Raw genomic sequence first — 10993 nt, 5'->3', positions numbered from 1 at the left:
ATGCACTCACACACGTGCACACAGACACACACACTCACACATACACAAACACACACACAAGCACACAGACACACACACACAGACACAGACACACACAGACACAGACACACACACAGACACACACACACACAGACACAGACACAGACACACACAGACACAGACACACACACACACACAGACATGCACTCACACACGTGCACACAGACACACAAGCACACAGACACACACACACAGACACAGACACACACACATACACACAAGCACACAGACACACACACTCACACATACACAAACACACACACAAGCACACAGACACACACACACAGACACAGACACACACACACAGACACAGACACACACACACAGACACAGACACACACAGACACAGACACACACACACACACACACACACAGACATGCACTCACACACGTGCACACAGACACACACACACACACATACACACAAGCACACAGACACACACACTCACACATACACAAACACACACACAAGCACACAGACACACACACACAGACACAGACACACACACAGACACACACACACACAGACACACACACACACACACACAAACACAAACCCAACACCACAGACACACACACACACACACACACACAACACACACACACACAAGCACACAGACACACACACTCACACATACACACAAGCACACACACAGACACACACACTCACTCACAGACACACACACACTCACACATACAGACACACACACACATACACACAAGCACACAGACACACACACACACACACACACACACACACAAACACAAGCACACAGACACACACACACACACACACACACAGACACACACACACACAAGCACACAGACACACACACTCACACATACACACAAGCACACACACAGACACACACACACACACACTCACTCACAGACACACACACACTCACACATACAGACACACACACACATGCACACAAGCACACAGACACACATGTGCACACACACACACACACACACACTCTCACTAACACACACACACCAGCCTCTTCCTGTGCTGATGCTTATCTTCTTCATTCTGAACGCAGTCATGGAATATTCCACAGAGACGTGAAGCCAGAGAACATCTTGATCAAAGTAAGGCCATCCAGACTGTGTGATTTTTTTAATCATGATTTGTTCGTCAGAATAATTGTGCGTATGTTCAGTCACTTCTGCTGTCGCTCACAGAACGATGTGCTGAAGCTGGCAGACTTCGGCTCCTGCAGGAGCATCTTCTCCAGACCTCCTCACACCGAGTACATCTCCACACGCTGGTACCGAGCGCCCGAGTGCCTGCTGACCGACGGACACTACTCGCAGAAGATGGACGTGTGGAGCGCCGGATGCGTCTTCTTCGAGATCCTCAGGTGCTTCCATCATGCCGTGAGCGGCGTGCCGGGTGTTCCTTGATTTGTTGTCATGTTCTAATCGGTCGTTTTCATGTCTTCTAGTCTGAGCCCTTTATTCCCCGGACGAAACGAGTTAGACCAGGTCAACAAGATCCACGACGTGCTGGGCACGCCGGACATCACGCTGCTGCAGAAGTTCAAACAGTGAGAACAAACTCATCAGAAGAATATTTACATCCCTCTGCTCTGAAGACAGAAACAGACCGAAGCAGCCTCCAGCAGACTGAGCACAAACACACTCGCGTGTAGACACACATCACACACAGATGAGGTTTTAAAACTAAAAAAAGTGATTATGAACGTCTGAGATGAGGATTGCTCCTGACTCGGTGACTCAGCAATGCGTAGTTGTAATGTATATCATTTAGAACCTAAGGCCAATGACAGAATGCTTAATTTCACAAAAAGGTTTAATTTTTAACTAAAATAAGGTTTAATTAATGGTGTAAATGTTGTGTTGAAGTCTCGTGCGATGCGCTTTGATTTCCCTCCTCGCAAAGGCTGTGGGATTTCCCATCTGATCCCTCAGTGTTCTGCAGCTGCGCTGTCTCTGCTGCACCTGATGCTGACCTACGACCCCGAGGAGCGCATCAGCGCCCGCGCAGCACTGCAGCACCCCTGCTTCAGAGACCTGCGGTACAGACACCTCCAGAATGAAACACAAGCATTAAGCATTTCACTTAAAGATGCTCTCAGACACTGTTTGCTCATCAAAACATTTTACCCACAAACTGCATTCTTCAGTGATGTGAGATGATGTTTTATGAACACATGATCAGCCTGATATCACTCACTCACATCAGACGCTGGCCTTCAGAATGAAGCGTAAGATCAGTAACTCGAGGCTTCCTTTCAGTGCCACAGTTAGAGTCAGAATCAGCCGAATCACGTGTGTTCCAGCTCTGTTTAGCTCTCTCTGTGGCGTGTCCCCGCAGGATGTCTGAGAGGAAAGCAGCGAGTCTGCGGAAGGCGATCGGAGCTGTAGAGGGAGAATCCAGCGGGATTCCTGCATCCGTGGATCAGCTGTGGAGAATCGCACGGCAGGGGAGACGACAGGTGACACTTCACAGCATGGCAGTATATGTTAGACAGAATAAAACGGCTTTGTTTAATATGAATAATGCACTAACTGTTTTTTGAAGAAGAAAAATGGAGAAAACTCCAGTACTGCAGTAATCCAGTCGGTGACGTCAGGGTTCGACCTGAACAAACCCTGAAGCACACACACACATGCTACATAAACAGCATTTTATAACTTTGATTTGCACAGAATAACACAAATGGACACGTGAACTGTTGTGAGTGCACTCTTTCCATAACAATGAGCAAAAACAATGACGAGTGAAAACGTAAAGCATGCTCAGTGCTCTCTCTTTTGACTGGAGGTCATTTCTGTTGTTGATTTCAATTAATACATAAAACCTTTGGATATTATTGAATTTCAGTTGTACTTTGTCATCAGCTAATGAACGTTCATTATATTGTTTTGTCTTCTTTCATTGAAAAGAAACTGAATGCTTTTGGACAGAGAAAGCAGTATAAAGAGACTAATCTCAGCTCTCATCATTTGCATCTTTCGTTCCTCTCTGCAGCATCTCAAGCACGCCGGCGACCCGTTCAGCCGACGAAACGCCTCACATTTCCCTCTGGAGCTACCAAAACTCAACGTGGTGGTCCCCACACCCAGCATCCCTTACCCAGTGTCCAGCTTCCCAGCGCTGACCGGTTCACACCGCGGCTCTCTGCCTGCCATCTCCAAAAAGTGCCACCCGCGTCTGACTAAAGTAATCACACCTTCACACCAGCTTCAGTCCATTCATCTGATCCAGGACGTCCTGTCTGTAATCTGAATCTCTGTTCTTCTGATTTTAAAGCCCAAAGAAGAGCCACACCGTTTCAAGAGCTACTACATGCCTCCGCTGGAGCGCCGTCCAGACGAGTGCTGACCCACTGAAGACATTAACCCCCGCCTCGAGTCTGTGTCTGGTTCCAGTGTGCTGGCTTCAACCGTCACCAGACTACAAACATCAACATTTCCTTTTCACATTACATAATAAAAGTCCTTGCACACACAGAAACATGCAGTTTTCAATCCAGTACAAGATGATATTTGCATGGGTTTACTGGCTGACCAACGGTCACAATACATCCGTCCCAAATCACCTGACCCAACCGCAGTTTATTTGTTTCAGATTGTTGAAAGCAGATTCTATAAAAATGGATGTAACAAATGTAGAATGTAAGTCTGCTGCTTTCCCAAATCTCTCTAAACGAGACGATCTCACGGCAGAGACAGTGCCATTCCAGCCGGTTATTCCTGGTGTTATTGTACTTTTTATATTTGCACAGGTGTTTCGTGAATATTATGGGATGAAAGTTGAGCAGGATCATCAGCAGCGCTGGTTTGCTATTGAGAGACGAGTGGACTTTATAGTCTTGAATACCGGTGTTTTACTGTACGCTGTGCAGACCGCCCTGCTTCGACAGCACACTGTACACGTGTGTGTTTCCTTTAAATCATCTCCGACTGTATACTGATGCACATTCACCAACAGATCTGTAGCTGTCCGCTTGATGGTTTCACATGAATGCATTTTGGCACGAAATTCACCATTTGCCATAAACTCTATCTTTACATTAGTGTTTCTGCACTTTTTTCAATTATACCAATCAGCATAAATAAAACTGCTTAAAGTAAATCCAAACAGGCTCTTAGCTACAGAAGTGTCAAATAAACATATTTAAAGGTTATGAATGTTGGTTTCACCTGCTGACGTACAGTAGAACAAAAATATATAAATTCTTTAAAATAGAAGAAAAATGTTACTTCAGTTATCCTGGACCAGCGTGAAAAAGCACAAACGCAGTAATTAAAGCGTCAGCTCAGCACTGGTGTGTGCTTTACATTTACATTTATGAATTTGTGAGTTGATTTTATAAAAGGTGTATTTACAGTGACTTCAGGCTAACATTTGTTTCTTCTACCTCATGTTTAGCTGGTTAAAGTAAACTAGTACACACAACATCACAGCCAAGGATGACACACACCACACCAAACATCCATGGAGCTTTTTTTTAATGAAGAACAAAATGTGAAATGCAAAATGTTAACCACATGAATCAAAAATATGAGCACTTCCACATCCTGGTCTTTCCCGGTTAGTGTATATTTCATTAATGACTGGGAGTCACAAAAAGGCTCTGTTAAACGTTTAATAGTGTCACACGCGAGCTTCTACTGACCGACTCCAAACCCAGTCGTCTAGTGGCTTTATCTTAGTAGTACACAGAATAAGTTTGCTGTTGGAAAGCAAAATATGAACTCTGGAAATCTCTCGTAAGGTTAGTTTTCTTCGTCTTCTAGACTTCCTGAGCTTCATACGTTTGATGAGCAGTCGACGCTCTGCCGTCTGTAACGAGACATGAGCGTAATTCTGACACAAATCTCCTATATCAAAATACATCTGGGGACGTCTGTACAAGAGACAGGAAAACCAAACTAAACAAACAGAAACCTGCATATTTAAGATTATTTTTAATATTATGTCTATTTTTCTGCTTTAGAAATGTCACTATTTCCTGCAATGATGACAAACGTTCACTAGAGTTACTGATCATTTGCTTTTGCCCCAATAAATCACTGAATTACAATATTATACATATGATACAAAGCAGATTTTTATCTGAAACAATATTAAAATAAATGCTCAATAGATACAAAGTTTTAATCATAGTTCTCCACATTATACGGTCTGTGAGTCCTCGCACACACAAATGTAAAGCCATTCTCTTCTAATAAACTATTAAGTGCAAACAAATGTTCTTTAAAAAACTATGATTGCAGCATCCAGCTTTTCAGATTCAGATTTCAAGACAGAGGATATTAAAGCCAAGTGCATCAAGGCCTTCCCCAAACATCTCTCTCTTTCTTTTTTGATCCTTTAAAGTAAAGTAATTACCAAAAAAACAAAAACCGCAACCAAAATAAAATCAGTGCAAAGTTTTCAACAGCGGGGATGAAATCTGTTCCATAAGAAGGAGGGTGAAAATGAAAGTGTGTTTGAAGGATCTGGGCTGATGTTTGGACCAGCAGGTGTTTCTCAGACCCACACCTCAGGCTCAAGCTCGAAATACACAGCAGGAAAGAATAACAGAGAGATGCATTTGAGAGTGAAAGCAACAAAACAATTAAATAAATACTCTGTGAGAACAGAAGAAATGGAAGGAGCCCGCGGCTGCGGTACAGTCTTTCCACGGATTCACTGCGAACACGGGCCTCCGGAGCGACAGAAAGAGCAGGAGAGAGGAACACAAGGAGCTCTGAGCGGAGACGGATCTCATAGCAGCAGAAATAGAGGCTATACTACTGTTCCACTGGGGAGAGTTGGCTTGGTTCTGGGATGACAACAAACCCTGGAAGAAAGAAGAAAAGACATTTGAACGAAGAAATATACAGGAGGAAAAACATCACACATATCACACACATGATGAACTAGCTACAGACTTTACTAGCGCTCACAACACATGCAGCGTTACCAGAAAACAAGCTCTGCTCCACAGCCTAGTGAACTACACAGGCTCCCTTCTAAGGCAGCGTCTTGAACCGGAGCGCTCTACATAGGCAGCATCATACGAAAACCAAACTCACGTGAACGAGAGACTCGGCTACAATCATAAAAGTACTCTCAGAAACAAAGCTTTCTCTCTAGAGCGTCTGGGGTTTGAAGCATTGTTGCTCCTGCGCTGTGGCTAGCTTCCCGTTTCAGAGGACGCTTGCATCGAACACTCAATACATCAGGACCAGGGGCCGGACGCAGAGACTAGTCTAGTTATCAGTCTAGTTTTCTTCAAGACTGCTCAGGGTTAGGGGTGTGAATGCTTCTAAGAGAAAACAACGAATGATTCCTAACACCGTGTGCAAGCTATATGCTATATGCTAAAATGCTATAGAAGCACTGATCTATAATAGAGATTAATTATATATAGATCAGTCAACAGAACTCATTATAATCAGCGGTGCGGTCTACACCGGATGCGGCGCGGTGACACCACTAATCCCTGACAGTGAACTCATTATCATTTAAAGAGACATACACCAGAAAGGGCTTGTGTGAGCAGAGCTGTTTTTGATAAGGCAAAAAGGGTGTTGTTTACACAACCACTGAGTGCTTTTAGACAAAATATGTTACAAACATTTCACGAAGACCCTAATAAATCATGCCAACTTGTGGAAAATGTTCATCTGATGAGCCCTTTAAAAAACATGAAAAAGATGACTTCAAAACGTTTGTTTGGCAGTGTATTCCTGGTCCCGCGGATCCAGAGCGCTGCACGTTCCTCTTCATCATCAGGCCTCGAGCCGAAGCGAGAGACGAGCAGCGCTGGGGATCCACGGGACCTCGAGCCTCGACTGACTGTGAATGTGTGGAGGAAGTCAGCCGCTCGCAGACGGTGGACAGGAACTCACCACTTTGCCGGGTCTCGCCCACGTGCAGATGAACCCCTCCTGACACGCGGTGACGATACAGTCCTCTAGAAAGATGAGCACGGTCAGTCTCTCGTGTGCGATCTTTTTACAGATGAGCGGCTCGAGCAGCGGCACGTCCTCCATGCGCGGACACAGCTGCGTGCCCAGAGTCTTGGCGGGGTCTGTTTTGGTTTTGGTCAGCAGGTTGAGCTTGTCGCTGCTCTTGCTGCTGATGTGGCCCATGCTGTGGTTGCGCTTGTGGTCTTTGTCGGGTGCCGCTCTTTGCGGTCGTGCAGCGAGAGCGTGGCGAACTTGCTGACGCCGGCGGCGATGGGGTTGTCCGAGGCGGCGCTCTTGCTGTTGGTGGTGCTGGCGGCGGAGTGCGGGAGACTGTTGGAGCGCGGCAGCGGCGCGGGGAGTGTATTCCCCGGAACACTGGAGCTGCTGCTGCTGCCGTTGGTGCTGGGGTTGCTGGAGCCGGTGATGATGGCGCCGCTGCCTCCGCTCCCTGTGGCCGGCGGGCCGCTGGCGTTCATCACGTTAGTGTGCGTCCGCGTCCGGGACAGCGGCAGGTGAGGGAACAGGATGTCCTCCGTCAGGTCCCACAGGCACAGCTGAGTGTCCTGCCCCACCGAGCCGAAGCGGTACGTCACGCTGACCGGCCGGCTGTCCGTCGAGTTGCGCTTGGACAGACGTGACTGTGTGCTGTTGGCCCGGTCTCGGCCGAAGTGGATTTGATCCTGGAAGTCCTCGTCGCTGCCGCTGAACTCCATGGGCTCGCTCTCCTCCACGCTGGTGGTGTAGTGGTCAAACGCCACCACGCTCACCCAGGACTTGTGTCCGTGTCCGCGGGCGATCACCCGGCAGTCTGCGAAGCACCAGACGGTCACCAGGTCGTCCTCGCCGCCGGCCACGATGTACTTCCCGTCAGGGCTCCAGCAGACGCACAGCAGGCCTCCGAAGTAGCTCTTCATGGTGCCGTGCAGCTCCACCGCGTCGAAGTTGAAGACCCGCAGGAAGCCGTCCTGACTCACGCAGGCCAGGAACTTCCCGTCGGGCGAGAAGGAGAACTCGTTCAGCGCGCCCTCGCCCACCGTCCACTTGAGCAGAGGGTTGCGCGTGGACTTGCTCTTGCAGGTGTGAACGCTGTAGTTCTCGCCCTGCTTCAGCAGCTGGTAGTGAGGCGCCGTGGTGCCGCAGGTGTGCTCCACGTTATACAGGTACATGCTCCCGCTGGAGTGAGCCACGAGGAACAGGCTCTCGGAGCCCGGGACCCACTTCACACACGTGACCCGGGATTTATCTATGAGTCTCTGAGCGGTTCAGGAGGTTCATGGAGGAGAAGAGACGAGACAGAGAGGACAGGAGGTTAAAGGAGAGGATCGTAATCAATTAGGGCTGTGCAAAAAATCAGATCTCGTGCAAACCTGGCATCTCGTCAGTAAAGCCGCTCCTGTGATTAAATCTAGTATTAAATCTCCAGCACGTGCTTTCAGATGGAGCAGCATTTACTACACCGAGCCATAGTTCACTGACAAGCTACACATAATCACAGGCAATTCATTGGCGATTATGAACGCGATTTTGTGTAGCTTGTCAGTGAACTACGACTCCGTGTAGTAAATGCTGCTCCATCTGAAAGCACGTGCTGGAGATTTAATACTAGATTTAATCACAGGAGCGGCTTTACTGACGAGATCCACATGAAAATCGCTTTGGATTTTTTGCACAGCCCTATAATCAATGTATCCAGCATTTCAATCAATGATACTACTTTCAATTGAATTAATTCCAAAAAAAAAAAGAATAAACAAACATGTTGCCCAGAACACAACACACACAGATACAGTGTGAAAACACAGACGCAATCACAGAATCCTGTCATGAAATCAGAAGAATGTCACTTCAGCAGAATTTCACCATCTGAGAGAACTACTGACAGATGCACGCAGAAGATCAAAGCCCTTCACTACAACTCGCCAAAATAAGAGTTTCACTTGAAGAAATACTTTTCTGTTGTACAGCAGGATGTATTTCTCAAAGTAAGAAAGTAACAAGTTTTAAATAAACTGTATTAAAGAATATTACACAGTTTCTGTTGTGCAGCAGTTTGTTCCCCAGCTAACCCATCAACTTCACTGAATAATACCTTTCTATTAAATCATAAAACACAGAATCCAGAAAAATTAAACAAAGTTTTTGAAAAAATTAAACATTTCTAAGGGCCATCCTTTTGGATTATAAGAATTTAATTAAACCATTAAAACTGGAATCCAGAAAAATAATACACATTTGAATGTGTGTGGGGGGGTCTGTTTCACCTCTTCATTGAAGAGTTTGCTGGTCTCCTTCTTGATGGGGTCGATGAGCTGCACCTGTCCGGCGGAGAAGCCCACCAGCAGAGACACGCTCTCCGCCGTCGCTGTCAGGTGATTGAAGTCGTGACACGTGGGCTGCGTTCCCTTGTAGATCCTCTTGTCTATGGGCTTACTCAGATCAGCAGCCTACACACACACACACACACACACACACAGAGAGAGAGAGAGAGAGAGAGACTGAACACCTGCAGCACAACCTGACACACACACACACACACACACACACAGAGAGAGAGAGAGACTGAACACCTGCAGCACACACACACACACACACACACACACACACACACAGAGAGAGATAGAGAGAGAGAGAGTGACACACACACACACACACACACACACACACACACACACAGAGAGAGAGAGAGACTGAACACCTGCAGCACAACCTGACACACACACACACACACACACACAGACACAGAGAGAGAGAGAGACTGAACACCTGCAGCACAACCTGACACACACACACACACACACACACACACACACAGAGAGAGAGAGAGAGACTGAACACCTGCAGCACAACCTGACAAACACACACACTCACACACACACACACACACACACACACAGAGAGAGAGACTGAACACCTGCAGCACAACCTGACACACACACACACACACACACACACAGAGAGAGAGAGAGAGACTGAACACCTGCAGCACAACCTGACACACACACACACACACACACACACACACACACACAGAGAGAGAGAGAGAACACACACACACACACACACACACACACACAGAGAGAGAGAGACTGAACACCTGCAGCACAACTGACAACCTGAGACACACACACACACACACACACAGAGAGAGAGAGACTGAACACCTGCAGCACGACTGACACACACACACACACACACACACAGAGAGAGAGACTGAACACCTGCAGCACAACCTGACACACACACACACACACACACACACACACACACAAACACGCAGGGAATTTGTCTGTTTTATTGAGTGTGTTCATTTCCTGATGTACTGGACTGATGTACGACAAAACTTTACACACTCACACGCACGCGCGCGCGCACACAGAAATAAACAAACTGCTCACTTTGATTTGCGCGTCAGCTGTGAGAGAACGCTCGTGTGCGTGCGCGTGCGTGTGACATTCACGTCGCGTCCCCCATGATGTAAAATAACAGCTATTTGACGAAAGCGCAGATAAACGCGCGTCGCGCTCACCTTCCGGACGCCTTTATAGATGTAGAAGTAGAGCTCCCGGCCCACATTGAAGCAGATGCGCTCGCCGTTCCCGGACTGATCGTTGACGTTGACGAACGAGACTCTGACGGGGTTCGATCCCTGCGAGTTGAAGGGCACTCGGTTGGGTCTGCTGTACTCTGAGTGCGTGAGGAGTTTATACGCGCCTTCCCGCGTGCTGAACTGACTCTTGATCTCGTTCATCTCCTTCCCTCCTCCCTCCGCCGCCATCTTTGACATTTACATTCATCCTTCCGCAGCCGGATCTGACGCGCCGCGCATGCGCACTACACCCGGCGCTCCGCGATCAGACGCGCTCCAGAGATTCGCGACAGGATTTTTTTTCGCCTCAGAAACTTTCCTCAAAGGACATGTATCCCGTATTATTGAATCGACTTTGCTTTGAACTGTCCTTTTTTTCATTGTGTTTTTGTCTCTTACTATTAAATCTAAAATGAAGTAGAAAAAAATATA

The 10993-nt window shown here is 47.2% G+C and overlaps 2 protein-coding genes across 4 annotated transcripts in view; one reads left to right on the top strand and one right to left on the bottom strand.

The window, feature by feature from the left end:
- Window positions 1-3526, top strand: part of LOC109071264 (MAPK/MAK/MRK overlapping kinase-like) — a 5070-nt gene extending 1544 nt beyond the window's left edge. For all 3 annotated transcript variants that reach the window (XM_042773435.1, XM_042773433.1, XM_042773434.1), the window contains 7 exons: window positions 1086-1134; window positions 1228-1406; window positions 1491-1592; window positions 1911-2084; window positions 2384-2504; window positions 3041-3232; window positions 3323-3526. In XM_042773435.1, coding sequence (XP_042629369.1) covers window positions 1086-1134; window positions 1228-1406; window positions 1491-1592; window positions 1911-2084; window positions 2384-2504; window positions 3041-3232; window positions 3323-3394 — 889 coding nt within the window. In that variant the 3' untranslated portion in view covers window positions 3395-3526. The remainder of the gene's footprint in view (window positions 1-1085; window positions 1135-1227; window positions 1407-1490; window positions 1593-1910; window positions 2085-2383; window positions 2505-3040; window positions 3233-3322) is intronic.
- A 981-nt stretch (window positions 3527-4507) lies between these two features.
- On the bottom strand, window positions 4508-10841 carry LOC109092724 (WD repeat-containing protein 20-like). Its single transcript, XM_042773427.1, is given in 5 exon segments — window positions 4508-5861; window positions 6916-7184; window positions 7187-8228; window positions 9237-9419; window positions 10502-10841. Coding segments are annotated over 5 exon segments (1977 nt in total). The 5' UTR covers window positions 10760-10841; the 3' UTR covers window positions 4508-5636.
- Window positions 10842-10993: the final 152 nt, after the last annotated feature.

This window comes from Cyprinus carpio, chromosome A17 (assembly GCF_018340385.1).
Source record: "Cyprinus carpio isolate SPL01 chromosome A17, ASM1834038v1, whole genome shotgun sequence".
Taxonomy (NCBI): Eukaryota; Metazoa; Chordata; class Actinopteri; order Cypriniformes; family Cyprinidae; genus Cyprinus; species Cyprinus carpio.
This window is presented reverse-complemented; position numbering and strand designations above follow the sequence as displayed.